The 21,505-nt window shown below is 37.8% G+C and overlaps 1 protein-coding gene across 2 annotated transcripts in view; it reads left to right on the forward strand.

The window, feature by feature from the left end:
* The window catches only part of GPR89A (G protein-coupled receptor 89A), a 60,322-nt gene that overhangs the window by 9,708 nt on the left and 29,109 nt on the right, over positions 1 to 21,505 (forward strand). For both annotated transcript variants that reach the window (XM_055312317.1, XM_055312318.1), the window contains exons 4-7: positions 4,173 to 4,279; positions 4,719 to 4,820; positions 12,366 to 12,486; positions 13,430 to 13,510. In XM_055312317.1, coding sequence (XP_055168292.1) covers positions 4,173 to 4,279; positions 4,719 to 4,820; positions 12,366 to 12,486; positions 13,430 to 13,510 — 411 coding nt within the window. The remainder of the gene's footprint in view (positions 1 to 4,172; positions 4,280 to 4,718; positions 4,821 to 12,365; positions 12,487 to 13,429; positions 13,511 to 21,505) is intronic.

Here is a 21,505-nt window from a genome sequence, read left to right on the forward strand (position 1 = left end):
AGAAAGGCAGAGACACAGGCAGAGGGAGAAGCAGGCTCCATGCAGGGAACCCGACACGGGACTCGATCCCGGGACTCCAGGATCACGCCCTGGGCTGAAGGCAGGTGCTAAATCGCTGAGCCACCCAGGGATCCCCCAAACTTGAGTTTTTAAAGACCATTGTTTGTGTGTGCATTATATCAGCTATTTTATGATGACTTTGTAGTTTTTATCACTGCATGGAAAAATCTTTTAATAAAGTGGCATTTGACTCTATAGTCAGGAATCAGTGCTGAGCTAAGCTGTATAACTTACTTCAGACTTGTGACTTAAGGAGAGACTGTATTCGCAGATTCATTTGAGAATCAGAGTTGATCATTAATGTCTCTTGATTGGATAAATCAAGAATTCATAGCATGTTAATACAAAGTATGTCCTGACTCTTATATTAAACTAGTTCTTTAATAATCAAAACCTTTTTTAGATAAGCAAGATACAGGTCATATGACTAATGACATATGTCATTAATGAGAATAGACCAAAATTCTTTAACTTGCTAATTACAAATAATAAATCACAGTTGGGAACTTTGCTCTCTAACCAGAGGTCATCAAGTAGTTCAGTAAAGGGCTAGATAATAAACATTTGAGGCTTTGTGGGTTATACAGTTTCCATCACAGCTACTCAGCTATGCTGTTGTAGAGTGAAAGCAGCCATGGGTGATGTATAAACAAATAGGTGCAGCTCTGTTCCAGTAAAATCTCACTTATAAAAGCAAATGTTAGGTGGTTCAGTGGTTTAGCGACTGCCCAGGGTGTGATCCTGGAGTCCCGGAATTGAGTCCCACATCAGGCTCCCTGTATGGAGCCTGCTTCTCCCTCTGCCTGTGTCTCTGCCTCTCATGAATAAATAAATAAAATCTACCTCTCTCTCTCTCTCTCTAATGAATAAATAAAATCTTTTTTTTTTAAAAAAGGCAGATGTCAAAAAAGTAAAATAAAAGCAGATGTCTGGTAGGTCGTAGTTTGCTGACCACTTATCTAAGTATCCAAAGAAAAGACTATGGCTCAAATATTCTACAACCAAGATTGTGTTTGGTAGGAGATGTCTCCAACTTTTAACTCATTTATAATTAATTCATATAGTAAGACACATCACTCAGTTACTTTGATATATATTTCTTAAATAGTTTATCTTAAAGAATATAGGAAGTTGCATTGGTGAAATCTGGTTGTTATTTGGGTGCTTTTGGGGGGCTTCTGTTTGTATAGACTAAGACATATTCAGTTACACCTATTTCCTTCATACTAACATTTGGCCCTACTGTGACAGAAATATGGGCCTTGGTCATGTATTATTTTGGTGCATTGACTGCATTCAGAATAGTTTTCAAAAAAGAAATGTGGCCTGAATCAAGAGTATTCTTTTGACACTTCTGAGCAGAAGTGGTATGGCCTTCTATTCAAATATATAACCTTGTTAGGGTCCTTAATTTTCTTAGGAGAATGTTGTTTTACTCTCAGCTCAAAAAACAGTTAAAAGATGTGGTTCACTTTTTTTTTTTTTTAAGATTTTCTTTTTTTTATTCATGAGAGAGACACAGAGAGGCACAGACATAGGCAGAGGGAGAAGCAGGCTCCATGCAGGGAGCCTGACATGGGACTCGATCCTGGGTCTCCAGGATCACACCCTGGGCCGAAGGCAGGCGTCAAACCACTGAGCCACCCAGGCTGCCCATGTGGTTCACTTTTTATTGACAATATGGGTCACACTTGTCATTTCAAATCCACCACCTCCCATATCTTTTAGAAGGTTAGCTAAAATACTAAGTACAGCTGCCTGGAGAGTGTGCAACTATTTGTTTCTCTAGATGCTCTAAAGTGGGTTAGTCCAAAGGAGTAAAAAGTTGTCAGTAGATCTAGACTAAATGGTATTGGCTTTCCGTAGCATAGCTTTTAATGAATAGCTCTTTGTTTTATGATGCCTGCCCATCCATTTTGAGGGGAACAATAAGAAACTACCCTCTGAAACTCGTTTTCATGTTTCTCTTGAAAGAATGTTGAAGACCTTGTTAATTGCCTTCACATTCTCTTTAGGAAATCTTTGGAGAAATTTCATTATGGTCTTGGTAATAATTCAGTAATAATAAATCACTAATAATTATGTTTCCTTGAAGCAATTGGTTTTCCTATAGCACTGTCACTTACATTTGACTGATCAGATTTTCTGTTTCACATCAACCATTGGAAACTTCAAGCTAAATTTATGATCCACTCATATCAAGTTTTTAGAACTCTGTGGTGTGCATTTTCATAATAGTCATCAGGCCTGGCCTGCTTTTATACCTATCTTTTCCCATGTTTTTCCTTTCTTTTCCTACTTTCTTACAGTTAATTTCATCACCCTGTATTTTATATATCCTCATAAGCCACTTAACTACCTAACTCTTTGAAGGCCCACGTGTTAGTTTAAAATCTGCAAATACAAAAGACAGCATCAAGAAAGTGAAGATTCCCCAAGAACGAGAAAAAATTTTTGTAAATTACTTATCCGATAAGAGACATCTGTCTAGTATATATAAAGAACTCTTAATAGTTCAATAATAAAAAGACAACACATTGAAAAATGGATAAAAGATCTGACTTGGCATTCCTCCAAACAAGATACAGATGGCCAGCGGGTCCCTGGGTGGCTCACCGGTTTAGCACGCCTGCATTTGGCCCAGGGTGTGATCCTGGAGTTCCGGGATCGAGTCCCACATCGGGCTCCCTGAATGGAGCCTGCTTCTCCCTCTGCCTGTGTCTCTGCCTCTCTCTCTCTCTCTTTCTCTTATGAATCAATCAATCAATCAATCAATCTTTTTTTAAAAAAACAGATGGCCAATAAACACATGGAAAGATGCTCAGCATCATTAGCCATTGGCAGGGAAGTGGCAATCAAAACCACAATGAGCTACCACTTGATACCCACCAGGATGACTATAATCAAAAAGACAGTAACAAATGTAGGCGAGGCTGTGGAGAATTTGGAACCCTCCTATACTGCGGGGGAGAATGTCAAATGGTGCAGCCACTCTGGGAAATAGTGACAGGCCTCAAAAAATTAAGTAGTTATCACATGACCCAGCAGTTCCACTCCTGGGTAAATCCCTAGACAGAAATGAAACATGTCCACACAAAAGTTTGTACCCAAATATTCATAGCATCACTGTTTATGATAGCTTAAAATTGAAACAATCCAAATGTCCAGCAACTAATGAATGGATAAACAAGATGTGGCATATCTATACAATTGAATGAATATTATCTTGCCATAAATAGGAATGAAGTATCAATAGATGCCATAGCATGGGTGAACCTTGGAAACATGCTAAGTGAAAGAAAGCAGACATAAGACAACTTGTAATGTCCAGAATAGACAAATCCATAGTGATAGAAAATAGATTAGTGTAGGAAGTTGGGAGAAAAGGAGAGCTAATGGGAACTGATACACTATGGAGTGATGAAATACTCTAAAACGTATTTCGGTGATGGTTGCACAACTTTGTGAATATATTAAAACCATTGAATTATTTATACCTTAAATAGGTGAATTATATCTCAATAAAATTGTTTAAAAAAATCCACAGATGGGGGTTGGGCAAAATGGGTGAAGGGGAGTGGGAGATACAGACTTCTAGTTAGGGAGTGTGTAAGTCATGGGAATAAAAGGTATAGCACTAAAAAAAAAGCCCTAAAATTTTTTTTAATCAATTCATAAAATACAGTTTATAAGCAGTAATAAAAATGATGATGTAAAAGAAATATTTAAGTCTTTATAGTACATATTACTATTAACATTTATTTTCTTTTAATTATGAGACTCCCAGTGGTAAGTGAAACAATAGTCACTCTACTACTGATAGTATATGTTGTTATGTTATTATACACTGCCTATGAATATAACTAGAGCATTACCATTCTCATTTGGATAGGTAAAATTCTTAGGAAGTTAGGATGTTCATCTATATGTTTCAGAACTCTAAAATATATTCTTTAACCTCTATAAACAATCAGACGGTAGCTTGCTTAACTAATTGAATGGGATATATTCGGTATTGAGTTCAAAGAGCAAGAGATCTTTTAGAAAACTGAAGAGAAGGAAAGTTCCTGCCTTCTTCCCCTCCTTTTGATATTCTTTGATATTTATTTCAGTTCCCGTTATTTTCACTGGAAAATGAACCTGTGTGTAATCCTTCTGATCCTGGTTTTCATGGTGCCTTTTTACATTGGCTATTTTATTGTGAGCAACATCCGACTATGTGAGTATTTAAAATCGTGAGTATTTTACCCTCTCGTGTCAGCACATAGATCGAAATGAGGATTTGTGGGGATTGAGGCTTTGGAAAGCTCCATTTCTATGTAACTTTCAGTAGCAACTGTTGTTTGGGGTGCCTCACACACAGCCTCTTAAAAAGTTTGGCATAAAATCAATGTTGAATAGTTAGGTAATTGGTGCTGCTACAGCTATACTTCTGTTTCTACTATAATATCCCCCTTAACTCAACCCCCATCTTAATTTCAGCCAAATTCCTCTTACAGTGATTAGGATGCTTTCTCTAAAATCTGTATTACTCCATCACTCATTTGCCAAGTGAACAAGCCAGTCAAATATTAGTTAGCATGATTCCATGTATGTAAGTAGAGCAAGCTCTGAAATACATATCTATTTAACCTCACAGTCTCTCTCTTCCTTCCTAGTGCATAAACAGCGATTACTCTTCTCCTGTCTCTTATGGTTGACCTTCATGTACTTCTTCTGGAAACTAGGAGATCCATTTCCCATTCTCAGCCCAAAACATGGTAAATGTCTATGTGGTGGGGAGGGGGAAATAATTTTTTTTATCATTTTCTAATTTTGAAAAATAATGACTATTTTTAAACTTCTGATTATGGCACATATAGCAAGTTATTTCTCTAAAAACAGTCTGGTTGTGGTTTTTTGTTGTTGTTTTGTTTTGTTTTTTAAGATTTTTTATTTATTCATTCGTGAGAGAGAGAGAGAAAGAGGCAGGACACAGGCAGACGGAGAAGCAGGCTCCATGCAGGGAGACTGACATGGCACTCAATCCCGGGTCTCCAGGATCACGCCCTGGGCTGAAGGCGATGCTAAACCGCCGAGCCACCCAGGCTGCCCAACAGTCTGGTTTTAAATTGAATTTCCCTTCATTCTAGGAAATACCAAATGCTGGCTTTGGAAACTACTTCTGTGATTTTAGAGCAGGCGGTTTTGACCTTAGGTTAGTGAATGAACTTCAGGAGAGCAAGGGGTAGGGGAAGTTGTCTTTAACTTAAAACTTCTGATATTGTATGCAGAATTATGGGGAAATATTTGTATGTTTATTTGGAATTAAAGTATCCATAAGCTTTTATAAGACTCTCAAAGCAGTCAGTGACCCAAAAGGTAAATGACCACTGCTCAAGTGATGATAAATGTTGTCTTTAGGGAGTATATGTAAAATTTGGGAAAAAGTAGTGACATAAAACATAAAAATAGTAGATAAAGAAAAGCTTTCTAGGAATCAGTATGTCTCCTTACACAAAAAAGTTCATTTTAAATACAAGAGCAGGGGCACCTGGCTGGCTCAGTTGGTAAGGTGTGCAACTCTTGATCTTGGGGTCATAAGTTTGAGCCCCACGTTGGGGGTAGAGATTACTTAAACAAATAAATACTCAAAAAAATATCTTTAAATACAAGAGCAAATCATAGAGCCCTAATTTCTGTGCTAAAAACCATGAATAGTAAAGTGTCAGCTAAAAGCCCTTCCAGGACTACTTCAGAAATATATATGTGAATATAGATATAGATATATATGCCATCTGTAAGGAATATAATGGTTCTTTGATACTGGAGATTTTTTTTTTTTTTAAGATTTTACTTATTTGAGAGAGAAAGAGATAGTGAGAGAGAGCTGGATCAGGGTGGAAAAGGAAAAGTAGGCTCCCTCCTGAGCAGGGAGCCCAACATGGGGCTCAATCCCAGGACCTGGGATTATGACCTAAGCCAAAGGCAGATGCTCAACTGACTGAGCCACCCAGGCACCCCAATACTGGAGGTTTAAAAAAACACATACATCTATTCATTTTACTCTCATGCTGTATCAGGATTCTTATAGCAGAAAACAGAATCTACTCTAACAAGTTTAAATCAGAAATTTATTTCAAGGCATTAGGGAGTTTATAGAATTTTTAGGAAAGCAGGACATCAAACTTAAATGCTGCATAGTGAAGAGTAACATACAATCATACCACAGTAGTCAACTGGTTAAAAACCCCACTGAAGTTGTCACTGCCACTGGGGACCTGTGACATCAGGGATCAGATAGAGGACCTCTGCTCCAGTGACCGCAGATCCCAAGTGCTGTCCACACTCCCATGTTAATTAACTTCTACATTTGAGGTCTCACTTAGGCATGTGAATTTGATACAGCCCAGGTACATTCAGAACCTTAGCTTCAAGGAAATCTGGGAAAGAATATTTGGCTTTCTAGATTCTGTAATACAAGAAGACCATGCTAGAAAGGAATCAGAGTGAATGTTGAGTAAACAAGTGTCTAGAATCTACCATGAATCCATTTGTGTCTACTCCTTGCCTGAAGCAGGGATCTGATGAAAAGAGGTTTTGAGATTATGCTGCAAGAGGATCAGAGAAAATGCACAATTTTAAAAAGCATATGCAGGAGTCTCTGGGTGGCTTAGTCGGTTAAGCGTCTGCCTTAGGTTCAGGTCATGATATCAGGGTCCTGGGATCGAGCCTGGTTTCAAGGCTCCCTGCTTAGTGGGGAGTCTGCTCCTCCATCTGTCCTTCTCACTGCTTGTCTGTGTGCTCGCACGCACTCACTCTCATATAAATAAATAAAATCTTTAAATAAATAAATAAAAAGCATATGCACTATCCTAACTTTTTTTTTTAAGATTTTTATTTATTTAATCATGAGAGAGAGAGAGAGAGAGAGAGAGGCAGAGACACACAGGCAGAGGGAGAAGCAGGCTCCCTGTAGGGAGCCCGATGTGGGACTCGATCCTGGGACCCCGGGATCACTCCCTGAGCTGAAGGCAGATGCTCAACCGCTGAGCCACCCAGACGTCCCTATTCTATTTTTTTTTTCCTATTCTATTTTTAAATTAGAAATAGCTATTATGAAATTTCAAATAACATTTAAGAAGGTCAAAAAAGTTAAACACGGGCAGCCCCGGTGGCACAGCGGTTTGGTGCCGCCTGCAGCCCAGGGTGTGATCCTGGAGACCCAGGATTGAGTCCCACATCGGGCTCCTTGCATGGAGCCTGCTTCTCCCTCTGCCTGTGTCTCTGCCTCTCTCTCTCTCTCTCTCTCTCTCTCTCTCTCTCTCTCTCTCTCTGTGTGTCTCTCATGAATAAATAAATAAAATCTTAAAAGAAAAAAAAGTTAAACCCTAGGTTACCAGAAACATTCAAACTATTAGCATGGTCTACGAGATCTTCCATGACCTGACTACTGCTGTCTTTCTCTCTGTGTCTGTCCTACAGCCCTACTGAATTACTTGAAGTTTCTAGAGCTGTTCTTTTAGGACATTCCTTCACCTCTTGTTTATCTAGAAAATGCCTATTCTTGCAATATTCAACTCTTGTCAATTCCTCTTAAGATCTTTTAGGCCATCACTAGGAGATATTAATTGTTCCCACTTCAATGTACTTCTCTCACCTCTAACAATTATATTACTTGTTACCTTTTCTGTAACAATTATCTCGCAAGCTCCATGAGGAACTTGGGGTCAAAATCTGTATCTTGTCTTTGTATCCCCTGTGTCTAGTGTGGAACCTCGCACATAAATGTTTAGTGCATGTTTACTTAATCAGTGAATAAGAAAAAAACAATTTCAGTCTCTCCAAGGTAGTAGAAGAGTTTAAGAATGTAACACTCTGGATAGGAATTTAGGGTTTGCTAATATGATTAGCATGCACATGTCCATTTAGGGAAGGATTTGGAGTAGAGAGGCCTTGACAGTATAGCTCTCAATATGAACTATTTCAATAAACCCAAGAGAGACAAATTCGTGATATCAGAAACAAGGCACAAGAATGATAAAAGGCCCCCAAAGCTGTTTACAATGATAGCACACACGTGCAGCCCAAAGACAAGACTCTGATGTCTGTCTTCAGCTTTTTCCTTGTGAGCAGTGAGTTCACGTGACCAGTGTAGCCAGACCAAGCCTCAGGAAAGATGAAGACCATCACATTTTTTCTATCTTAGTCCTTTTTTTTTTCCAAATTCTATAGAGATATTGTAAAGAAGACAGTTGGGGGGAGAACAAGGAGATAGTTTTAGTTTTAGTCTTTCCTTTATGCTCCAGGAAATAAGCATTTCGATTTTGCATCTGGTGTCTAATTCACTGGACTAAGGGAAGTAAGTAGGAACAACGTTTTAGGCAATGGATGAGAAGCAGCCAGGCTTACCATGCCATCCTAGAGCTTTTCCAGGACTATCCCAGCAACCAGTATTACTTATTACTGTGGAGACCACAAAAAGACAGTAAGACCTAATTCTTGCCTGTAATGAAAAGATGTCTGTAAAAGTACTCCTTGTGCAGTGCCTGAACCTAGGAATGTTGGAAGGCATTCCATAGTGGAAAAGAGTAAGGGAGGCTAAGAAAGTATATGAAGTGCACAAAAAATAATAAAAATTAAGTGTATGCCACTTCATCCATCTGCCTTTCCATTTATTAGCTAGAAAAACAAGTAACAATTGACCTTAACTTCATAGAAATGCTAGGATTAAATAAATAGTTTCTTCAAAGTTTTAGACCAAGAAAAGATATTTAATAAAGGGACATGACCTTAAAGGGAATAAAAGTAGAGGGGACATAGTTTCTTATGTTTAATAACCTGCATTAATCCCTTGGGCTTTTTTGTTACTAGATGAAAATTATATACCTACAATCTGTAAACATTTGCTGAACATCTCCCATGTGCCAGGCAGTAAGAAAAACAAACATCAATAAGACATGATTTCTTCCTATAAAGAGGATGTAAAGAGGTATGTGGGAAGTAGAATCAACAGAATTCGGATGAGGATTTAGTCATTCATTTAACATTCCACAAATATTTTTTGAACACCTAATTTTACTTTAAGTACTGGAGATACAGCCATAAACAAAACAAACTTGGTTTCTGCCCTCCTGAAACAGCCTTCGGTAGGAAAGATTGAACAGTAAATATATAGATAAATAATTGCCAATTGTGATCATTATCAAGGAGCAAACAGATTACAGTGATAGACAACAATGCAGATAAGGATGTAAAATTAGATGCAAGTGCCTAGTCAGCCTTTCTGAGGAGGTATTTTAAGCTGAGATTTAAAGAACAAGACCAAAGATAGACCCAGCAATGGCAACAGCACAAGACACATATAAAGCCGTGAGGCAAAAAAAAACAAACAAACAAAAACAAACTAGTGTATTCAAGGGGAAGTAAAAGACAACGGAGACTAGTGTGGTATAGATTTTTCTGTTTTGGTGACTAGATGGTTGATGATGTCATTTTCTAGGATAGGTTATGCAGAAGAAGGAGGGTAATTCGAAGTTGGGATATGTTGAATTTGAGTTATGCACATCCAAGTGACGTTCAATATGCAGTTGGATACATAAGTTGGCAATTTAGGAGAAAGGTATGGACTTATTAGTCCTCCTGGAAATAACTCCAGGAATCTAAAAATTTAGGCACCGTTAGCTAAATGCCATTAGATGAACCTGGGGAAATAGGCAGAATTACCCATGGAAAATGCATAGAGTGAAATGATGGAGGATTCTGGCTCATTCTGAGCAGAGAAAGACCAAGAAAATAAAATAACTAGAGAAGTAAAGGGGATGACTGAGGGAAATGGTGTAAAAGCTAAGAAAGGAAAATAATTTTAAATAGTATCACAAAAGATTAAACAAAGATCAATTCCAAATGGATTAGAAATATTGAATTTTGCAACCAGAGGAAAATTTGTGACCATATTACAGTAATGGTTAAGAGTATAGGCTGTGGTGCTTGGGTTTGAATCCTAACTCCCATTTACTAGCTGTGTGGCCTTAACTAAGTTACTTAACCCTCTCAGTACTTCTATGTCCTCATCTGTAAAATGAGGTTTTTCGATAATACCTGCCTCATAGGGCTATCATGAGGAGTAAATGAGTTAATACTGCTTCAGGCAGTGCCTAGTACATAACAGGTGTTTGATGGATATTGCCATTACAATTATTAGTGAAAGCAGTTTTCTTCAGGTAGGAGAATGGGATGAAAGTTGAATTGCAGCCAGTTGATGAATTAATGGAGGTGAAAAAGAGGTGATAGTAAGTGTAAGTTCCTTTCAAGAAGTTTGGCTGCAAAGGGTGAAATAGAGGATTGGCAAGTATAGGGAAACTTCAAGGCTAAGGACAGACTTTCTTCAGAAGGAGACTTGAAACTGAAGGAAAGAACCAGCAAGGAAGAAAAGATTGAAGATAAAAGAGAGAGGACAGGTGATGGAACAAGACTCTAGAAGAGGTAGAAAAGGAATAAGATCAAAGCACAAGTAGAGAAGTCTTAGCTTCTTGGCTCAAGCTTACTCTTGTTAGAAGGGAACAAGTTGGGAGGATGATTGCAGTTGTGAGTATAGTAGAGTGAAGAGAGTATATGTCTAATGACTTCTGTAATAAGGACATTAGCTAAGGAGGGCAAAGACTGGGAAAATGAAGTTTATCTACTGGGGTCGGGGGATGGCGCCTGGTGGCTTAGTCAGGTACATATTCGACTCGGTCAGGTATATATTCGACTCAGTCAGGTACATATTCAACTCCTGATATCAGCTTAGGTCATGATCTCAGGGGGGCTCCACAATCCTCGAGTCTGCTTGAGATTCTGTCTCCCCCTCTCCCTCTGCGCCTTCCCACCCAATGGTTGTACTCTCTCTCTCTTTAAAATAAAAACTTTAAGATTTTGTTTATTTATTTATTTGTTTGAGAGGAAGAGCACGAGCAGAGGTGAGGATGTGGGGGCAGAGGGAGAAGCAGATTCCTTGCTGAGCAGGGAACCTGACATGGGGCTGGATCCCAGGACCCCAAGATCATGACCTGAGCTGAAGGCAGAACACTTAACTGACTGAGTCATCCAGGCACCCCTAAAATAAATAATCTTTTTTTTTTTTTTAATTTATCTGCTGAGGGGAGTGGGAAGAGATGGCTGACCAAGGGCAAGAAAAGGGTTCTTCAGTAGTGTCATAAGCTCTGTTAAGACTAAGACCATAAATCTGTAATAGCACCAATATCCGAATGCATTCTACCAGTTTTAGCAGCTCAGGCAGAGATGCAGGGAAGATGGAGTGTCAGACAGATCCAAGATTGGGGTTTTAAGGATCAGCGCTTCAGAAGGAGGAGAGTCAAGACAGAGTCCTAATGAGAGGAGTTGAAGCAAGCAAGTGTGGAGTTCAGGCTCAGTGAAGAAAAAAATGGAAGGTAGGAAAAACCAAAAGACCATAGAGACCAGAGGTCACAAAGATCTCTGAAATGGTCTAGTGGAAACACAGGAGCCGGAGGACTGGAATGTTGGAATTTCAATTTCAAACTAACAAAATTCCTGAACGGCAGCCCTGGTGTTAGGCCAGAGTGGATAATACTGAAGTGTATTCCATCCTAGAAATAGGAAGTGAAAACAAAACTAGTTTTGTCCTGTGATTCCAAACTTCCTGGCTTTTTCTTCAGCATTGCTTTCTCTCGTTTATCCCAAATATCAACAGCATGAATTTTAACTACTAATTTTCAGCATTCTCAAATAATAGGAAACAAGTGATAATTAGAATACAACTGATAATTTAAAACTCACATGTCTGCCTTGAAAATACTCATTCATGTATGTATTCAGCTCATTTGTTAGATGCCTTATATGTTTATTGACAAAGATGAATAAGACATAAGCTCATAAGACCTAAAGAGCTTATGATGACCTAAGGGGGAAATGTATATATTGATGGTAAGTATAATGGAAAGGATTACCTGGTATTTATACTTTTCCAGCAGATTTACTTTCCTAAAATTTTTTTGCCCAACTTTTACTAAAAGTACTTTGCTTTGTTAGAGTTCACACTACCTTGAGTAAACAAACAGTCAAAAAGTATTTTGACAAATATTGTTTTAATATTACCATCACCCAGTAATAGAGATGATTCTGGAAGCATATGGGAGAGGAGGAAAATCAATAGACTTTTATACATATATTATGGACGATGTACATACTGCTAATAAAAAATTTGGCTTATTTAGTATGTAATGGTTGATGTTTTCTGTGATGTTTCCTCTTGCAGTGCCATTTTATCTTTTTCACCTGACATTAAGGTGCTTTGATGTTTTTAGGGATTTTGTCCATAGAACAACTCATCAGCCGAGTAGGTGTGATTGGCGTGACTCTCATGGCTCTTCTTTCGGGATTTGGTGCTGTCAACTGCCCATACACTTACATGTCCTACTTCCTTAGGTAAAAAGAATGTTGTCTCTTTTCTTTTTTCCTATTACTTCATGAATACATGTGTCCTATCATGCCATCATCATTAATACTTAAGTATTAGATCCGTGACACTGCCTTTTTATTCTTTCCCTCTGTCCTATGGACATTGTCCTAGGAATCTCTCAAAATAAATAAGTCTTATCACTTAGATTGTTTGCCCTTTAATTGTCCTACATTCACTGATTTTAAAATGGTTATTTTAGAGTGTCTGAGTGTCTTAGTTTGTTGAGCATCCAACTCTTGATTTTAGCTCAGGTCATTATCTCGGACTTATGAGATTGAGATTGAGCCCCCTGTCAGGCTCTGCACTCAGTGGGGAGTCTGCTTGAGATTCTCCCTCTCCCTCTGCCCCTTTCCAAGCCCACAAGCATTCATGCACATTCTCTCTCTCTAAAGAAAAAATGTTTCTAAAAAAACAGTTATTTCAGTCAGATCCTCTTTACTTCCTCTTACACTTTTTAAAGGCACATTTCTTGTGGACAGCAATGTTAGCTAATCCCTACTTCAGTAAATCAGCTCCTCCTAAAAGTAGAAAGTAGAAGACCATATGCCAAATTGCAGGTGTGCTTATATGTACATCGTAAGTGTCACTGGATCAAAGCTAAGAAAGACCATAAGAGAGCCAGTGAGCCAGATCAAAGCTAAGAAAGACCATAAGAGAGCCAGTGAGCCAGAGCCCTGAGACTGCAAAACTTTTTGCTATCAAAAATGACAGCAGTGCTCACTTTGGCAGCATATATACTAAAAATGACAGCAAAAGCATCTTTGCTTTTTATAGTCATTTTAATATTCTCTAGAAAAAGGTTCTTGTATTACTAACAACTGAGGTTGATATGTTTCTCCAGCTGCTTTGTATTTATTATGCCCAAGGATGGATCCCAAAACAACTGCTAACAGTTTGTGCTTCTTATAGAAATGTGACTGATGCAGATATTGTAGCCCTGGAACGGCGACTGCTCCAAACCATGGATATGATCATCAGCAAAAAGAAAAGGTAAGATGTCAGCACATTAAAAAACTTGTCCTTAGAATTTTTCGACAAGAAAACATGACTTTGAATTAGGGCTAACAGGGAATTTCATCGTACTCGTTTTTATAAGTTAAGGTACCATCAGAGATTTAGTGTCTAGTCTTGCGTGAAAGAAATTTTCAAATTCCACTATTTCCTGACTTTAGATAAATTCTCTTGAGATAAACTGTTAAAATAACTTTTACATTTGCGGGTATTCTGCATTGGATACTTTAAAAGTCTATTGTCCTACATTTTTACAAGCTTTTGCATCCATGCCTAGTATCAATCTTTCAACTTCCTTCTCCAACTACTTAAAAAAAAAATCCTTCAAGACTTTTAGCTGTTGTCATTTTTATCATTTAAGAAGTACTTTTACAGTGTATGCTTTTAGAGTGGCCTTTCTAGAAATCTTTTTTTTTTATTTTTTTAAGATTTTATTTATTTATTCATAGAGATGCAGAGAGAGAGAGAGAGAGAGAGAGAGGCAGAGACACAGGCAGAGGGAGAAGCAGGCTCCATGCAGAGAGCCTGACGTGGGACTCGATCCCGGCACTCCGGGATCATGCCCTGGGCTGCAGGCGGCGCTAAACCGCTGCGCCACCGGGGCTGCCCCTTTTCGAGAAATCTATATCACAGTGGGTTACAGCCTAGGCTGTAGATTCAGACTATCTGAATTTGAATCCTTGGCCCACGATTTAGTGTGGCCTTGAGGCAATTACTTTATGTCTTGGTTTCCTCATCTGTAAAATGGAGATAATAAGTTGACATGTAGAACTCTTAGAATAGTGAACAGTACAGAGCTAAGGAAAACTAGTGAACTTACTAATAGTCTCTGGGGGACAATCATTAGGTTTTAGTGCTTTGTCTTTATTTATTCATTCATGTATTTTCATTCTCTTAATAACTGTAGGAAGCCTAATTTATGCTAGGTATTGCACTAAATGCTGAACTCATAGAGATAGAACGAGGAATGAGATAAGTTACCGGGGTACCTGGGTGGTTCAGTCTGTTAAGCATCTGTCTTCGACTCAGGTCACAATCCCAGGGTCCTTGGGATCGAGCTCTGCATTGCTGAGCAGGGAGCCTGCTTCTCCCTCTGCCTCTGCCCACCCAACCCTACCTCCCCAACCCAAGCTTGTGTTCTCTTTCACATGCCCCCTTCCAACAAATAAAGAAAATCTTTGAGGAAAAAAAATATAATAAATTACTGTTTTCATGAAGCTCATTAGTCTGCTTTTTTCAAAGCTCTATTCCCCGGGCAGTCCCGGTAGCCCAGCAGTTTAGCGCCGCCTTCAGCCCAGGGTGTGATCCTGGAGATCAGGGATCGAGTCCCATGTCAGGCTCCCTGCATGGAGACTGCTTCTCCCTTTGCCTGTGTCTCTGCCTCTCTCTCTCTGTGTCTGTCATGAATAAATAAATACAATCTTTAAAAAAAATAAATAAATAAACAAATAAAGTTCTATTACCCAAATAAAAACAGTGGCATAGAAGTTTTAAATTGCATGAGTCTTGGGCACCCTGGGTGGCTCAGTGGTTTAGTGCTGCCTTCAGCCCAGGGCCTGATCTAGGAGACAGGGATTGAGTCCCACATCAGGCTCCCTGCATGGAGCCTGCTTCTCCTTCTGCCTGTGTCTCTGCCTCTCTCTCTCTCTCTCTCTCTCTCTCTCTCTCTGTCTCTCATGAATAAATAAATAAAATCTCCATAGTCACGTCAAAGAAGGCTTAATGTAAAAAGATAACAATAGACTATAGAAGATAAAGAGGGCCAGACTGGCCAGCTCATTATTTGTCTCCACTTGTGTACATTTGTACTAGGATATTGAAAGTAAATACACATGTTGTATATACATTTATTCTTTGCATTTTGTTTACATTCATTCTATACGGCTTATTTTACATAAAAATGAATATAGATTTAAAAGACATAACAGTAAGAGCTACATTATTCAATACTGAAAAATAATTATAAAGGAATAATACTATTTTGGTTCCTGGGATTATTCGCTCATTTACTATATTTCTCGCATTCATACGGAGAGATGAATGTAAAGATATGAATGACCCATGTCAAGTATGGATGTACATTTTTTACAGATTGTATTTATTTATTTGACAGAGCGAGCGTGCAGGAGCAGGAGGAAGGGCAGAGGGAGAGGGAGAAGCAGGCTCCCTACTGAGCAGGACCCTGAGATTGTGGCTTGAGCCAGAGGCAGGTGCTGACTGAGCCACCCATGGACCCCAGATGTACATTTTTAAAAAATTTTTTATTGAGGTATAGTGGACATACATTATGTTCAAGTATACACTACAGTGGGGATCCCTGGGTGGCGCAGCGGTTTGGCGCCTGCCTTTGGCCCAGGGCGCGATCCTGGAGACCCGGGATCGAATCCCACGTCGGGCTCCCAGTGCATGGAGCCTGCTTCTCCCTCTGCCTGTGTCTCTGCCTCTCTCTCTCTCTGTGTGTGACTATCATAAATAAATAAAAATTTATATAAAAAAAAGTATACACTACAGTAATTGAACAATTCTATACACTATGCAATGATTACTACAGTAAGTATACATCTGTCACCATGCAGTGTTATTAAAATATTATTGACCATATTTCCTAGGCTGTACTTTTCATCTCCATGACTTATATATTTTATAACTGGAAACTTGTACCTCTTAATTCCCTTTGCCTATTTTGCCCATCACCCCCATCACCCTCCCCTCTGGCAACCACCAGTTCTGTGTATTGGAGTCTTTTCCTGTTTCATATGTTTATTTGTTTTGTTTTTAGACTCCACAAAGAAGTGAAATCATACGGTATTTGTCTTTCTGTCTGACTTATTTCACTTGGCATAATACCCTCTAGATCCATCCACATTATTGCCAGTGGCAAGGTATCATCTTTTTTAATGGCTGTGTAATATTCCTCCGTGGGTATAGTGTGTGTGTATGTGTGTGTATACCACATCTTCTTTATCCATTCATCTATCGATGGACAGTTAGGTTGCTTCCCCCTTGGCTACTGTAAATAATACTGTAGTAAACATAGGAGTGCATGTAGCTTTTCAAATTACTGTTTTTGTTTTCTTTGGGTAAATACCTAGTAGTGAAATTACTGGATCCTCTGGTAGTTCTGCTTTTAATTCTTTGAGGAACTCTATACTGTTTTCTATGGTCATTGCATCAGCTTACATTCCCACCCCTGGTGCATGAAGGTTCCTTTTTCCTCCACATCCTTGCCAATACTTGTTACTCTTATTATTGTATCCATTCTGACTGGCATGAGGTGATATCTCATTATGGTTTTGGTTTGCATTTACCTGACTAGTGATGTTGAGTATCTTTTCATGTATCTGTTAGCCATCTGTATGTCTTCTTTAGAAGAATGTCTCTTCATGTCTTCTGCCCATTTTTAATCAGATTATTTGTCTTTTTGATGTTGAGTTGTATAAGTTGTTGATATATTTTGGATATTAACCCCTTATAAGGTACATCATTTGCAGTTCAGTAAGTTGCCATTCAGTAAGTTGTCTTTTATTTTATTGGTTTCCTTTGCTGTGCAAAAACTTTTTATTTTGATGTTGTCCCAATAGTTTATTTTTTGCTTTCGTTTCCCTCAGTAGAGGAGACATATCTAGAAAAATATTTCTAAAGTTAATATCCAAGAGATTATCACTTGTGTTTTCTTCCAGGAATTTTATGTTTCATGTCTCACATATAGGTCTTAATCCATTTTGAGTTTATTTTTGCATATAGTGTGAAAAAGTGGTCTAGCTGCATTCTTTGCATGTAGCTGTCAGGTTTTCCCAGCACCCTTTATCAAAGAGACTATCTTTTCCCTTTGTATATTCTTGCTTCCTGTGTTATAGATTGAGTATATAAGTGTGGATTTGTTTCTGGGCTTTCAATTCTGTTCCATTGATCCATACTGTTTTTGATTACTGTAGCTCTGTAATATATCTTGAACTCTAGGACTGTGATACCTCCAGTTTTGTTCTTTCTCAAGATTGATTTGGATATCTGGGGTCATTTGTGGCTCCATACAAATTATAGTATTACTTGTTCTCGTTCTGTAAAAAAGGCTATTGGTGTTTTGATGGGGATTGCGTTGCGTCTGTAGGTCGCTTTGGGTAATATGGACAGTTTAACAATATAAATTCTTCCAATCAGTGGACATGGAATATCTTTCCATCTGTTTGTCTTCTTCAATATCTTTTATCAGTATTTTATAGGTTTCAGAGTACAGGTTTTTACTGCCTAGGTATTTTACTATTTTTTGGTGCAGTTGTAAATAGGACTATTTTTTTTTCTGTAAATAATTTTACTTTTTTCCTATGATTTTGGATGCCTTTTACTTCTCTTTTTCTTGTCAGATTGTTGCAGTTAGAACTTATAGTACTGTGTTGAATAAAACTGATAAGAGTGGGCATCCCTGTTTTCTTCCTGATTTTAGAGCAAAAGCTCTCAGTGTTTCACCATTGAATATGAGGTTAGCTGTGGGTTTTTCATATATGACCTTTTTTACGTTTAGATAAGTTCCTTCTGAAACTATTTTGTTGAGAGTTTTTATGATCAAGTATTGAATTTATCAAATGCTTTTCTATTAGGATGAATATATGATTTTTATCCTTTATTTTGTTCATGCGGTGTATCATGTTGATTTTGTGAATACTAAACTGTCCTTGCATCCTTGGAGTAAATCCCAATTGATTGCAGTAAATGATCCTTTTAATGTACTGTTGAATTGAGTTTGCTAATGTGTTGAGGATTTTTGTATCTATGTTTATCAGGGGTATTGACCTGTAGTTTTGTGGGTTTTTTTGTAGTGTCTTTAGGTGTTTTTGGTATCAGGGTAATGCTGGCTTTGCAGAATGAATTTGGAAGCCTTTCTTCCTCTTCTATATTTTGGATAGTTTTCATAGTTAACTTTTATTTGAATATTTGGTAGAATTCACCAGTGATTCCATCTGGTCTTAGACTTTTGCTTATTGGGAGTTTTTTTTTATTATTATTATTACTGATTCAGTTTTGTTGCTAGCAGTTGATCTGTTCAGATTTTCTATTTCTTCCTGATTGAGTTTTAGAAGATTGTATGTTTCTAGGAATTTATCCATTTCTTCTAGGTTGTCCAGTTGGTTGGTTGGCATATAATTTTTTGTAGTAGTATCGTATAATTTTTTGTATTTCTTTGGTGTCAGTGGTTGTTTCTTCTCTTTATTTCTGGTTTTATTTATTTGGGTTCTCTCTCTCTCTCTCTCTTTCTCTCTCTCTTTTTTTTCCATGATGAACCTGGCTAAAGGTTTATTAATTTTGTTACCTTTTCAAAGACGCAATTCTTGGTTTCATTTATCTTTCTATTTTCATTTTTAGAGTCTGTTTCATTTATTTCTGCCTGGTCTTTATTATTTCCTTCCTTCTACTAAACTTGGGCTTTGTTTTTTCTTTCTCTAGTTCATTTAGGTGTAAGGTTAAAGTGTTTAAGATTTTTCGTATTTATTGAGATAGGCCTATATTGCTATAAATATCCCTCTTAGAACTGCTTTTGTTGCATCCAAAAGATTTTGGATGGTTGTTTTTCCACTTTCATTTAACTCTATGTATTTTTTTGCTTCCTCTTTGATTTCTTAATTGACCTTGGTTGGTTAATAGCATGTTTAGCCACTATGTGTCTCTGTTTTTTCCAGTTGCTTTCTTGTGATTGATATCTTGTTTCATACCATTGCAGTCAGAAAAGATGCATGTGATCTATCCTGGAGAATGTTCCATGTCCACTTGAAAAGAGCGTGTATTAAGCTGTTTTGAGGTGGAATGCTCTGTGTGTATCTGTTAAGTCCACCTGGTCTAATTCAGAAATATTGTTTATTTATTGATTTTTGGCCCAGATATTCCATTCATTGAATGTAAGTAAGGTGTTAAAATTCTCTAGTATTTTTTTTTTTTTAAGATTTATTTATTCATGATAGACACAGAGAGAGAGGCAGAGACACAGGCAGAGGGAGAAGCAGGCTCCTCCCGGGAGCCCGACGTGGGACTCGATCCCGGGACTCAGGATCGTGCCCTGGGCCGAAGGCAGGCGCTAAACCGCTGAGCCGCCCAGGGATCCCCAAAATTCTCTAGTATTATTATATTACTGTCACTTTCTCCATTTATGTCTGTTAACATTTGTGTATTGAGATGCTTCAATGTTCAATTCTAGATCACTAATCCATTCTTCTGCATCCACTAATCTGTTGATTCCCTCTAGTATATTTTTCATTTTAATTATTGTATTCCTCAACTCTGGTTCTTTTTATATTTTCTTTTCTGTGCAAAGATATTTACAGTTGTAATATACTCTTGTTGGATTGATTTCTTTATCGTTATCATTATCATGCCCTTTTGTGTCTCTTGTTAAAGTCTTTGTTTTAGAGTCTGTTTTGTCTGATAAGTACTGCTACCTTGGCTTCCTCCCACCTCACGTCCCCAGCCCCACCCCGCTCTTTCATTTGCATGGTATATGTTTTCCAGCCCTTCACTTTCAGTCTGTATGTGTCTTTGGGTCAGAAGTAAGCCAAGTAACCCATCTGTAGGCAGCATACAGATGGGTCTTGTTTTATTTTTACCCATTCAGTCAATCTATGTCTTTTGATTCAACCATTTACACTATTTACATTTTAAAGTGATTATTGATAGGTAGGTACTTATTGTCCTTTTGTTCATTGTTTCCTGGCTATTTTTGTAGTTCTTCTGTTTCATCTCTTACTGTCTTCTCTTGTGATTGATGACCTTCGTTAGTGTATGCTTGGCTTTCTTTCTCTTTATATTTTGGTTATCTCATATACATTTTGGTTTTGTGGTTGCCATGAGGTTCATATATAACAACCCAAGTATGTAGCAACCTGTATTAAGTTGCTAGCCACTTAAGTTCGAACATATTCTAAAAGAAATTTTTTTACTCCCCACCCCCATTTTATGTATATGTTGTCATGTTTTATATCTTTATATTCATCATTTTCTTCTATTTAGGGAGGGCCTTTTTTTTTTTCACTTAAAGAAGTCCCTTTAACATTTCTTCTAAGGCCAATTTAGTGATGATGAACTACTTTAACTTTTGTATGTCTGGGAAACTCTCTCCATCAATTCTGAATGATAACTTTGCCAAGTAGAGTATTCTTGGATGTAGGGTTTTTTTCCTTTCAGCACTTTGAATATATTATACCATTCATTTTTTGTTTTGCAGAGTTCCTGCTGAAAAATCAGCATCATGATAGCCTTACGGAGTTTCCCTTGTATATAACTATTTGCTTCTTACTGCTTTTAAGATTCTATTTAATATTTGAAATTTTAATTACAGTGTGTCATGGTATGGACCTCCTTTGGTCCATCTTGTTTGGAACTCTTTGCTTCCTGGGCCAGAATGTCTGTTTCCTTCCCCAGGCTAGGGAAGTTTTCTGCCCTTTCTTCTCTCTCTCTTATTCTGGGACGCCTATAATGTGTTTCTTTTCTTGATGTTGTTCAAGAAATCCCTTAACCTGCCCTTATTTTTTTAATTCTTTTTTCTTTTTGCCATTCAGCTTAGGTGGCTCCCATTACCATATTCTAGATCACTAATCCATTCTTCTGCATCCACTAATCTGTTGATTCCCTCTAGTATATTTTTCATTTTAATTATTGTATTCCTCAACTCTGGTTCTTTTTATATTTTCTTTCTTCGTTGAAGTTATCACTGAGTTCTTCTCTCCAGTCTGGTAAGCATCTTTATGATCAATACATCAAGTTCTTTATCAGGCATATTGCTTGTCTCCATTTCATTTAGTTCTTTTTCTGAGGTTTTGTCTTGTTCTTTAGTTTGGAGCATATTCTTCTATCTCTTTTTTTTGCCTGCCTTTCTGTTTTTGTTCTGTGAATTTGATGGAACAGCTACTTCTCCTAAAGTTAAGAGAATGCTCCTCTGAATGGTCACCCTCTTTGTAGGTTGTGTGTAACTAGTGATTTTGGTTGACTGTC

Source organism: Nyctereutes procyonoides, unplaced genomic scaffold (assembly GCF_905146905.1).
Source record: "Nyctereutes procyonoides isolate TBG_1078 unplaced genomic scaffold, NYPRO_anot_genome, whole genome shotgun sequence".
Lineage (NCBI taxonomy): Eukaryota > Metazoa > Chordata > Mammalia > Carnivora > Canidae > Nyctereutes > Nyctereutes procyonoides.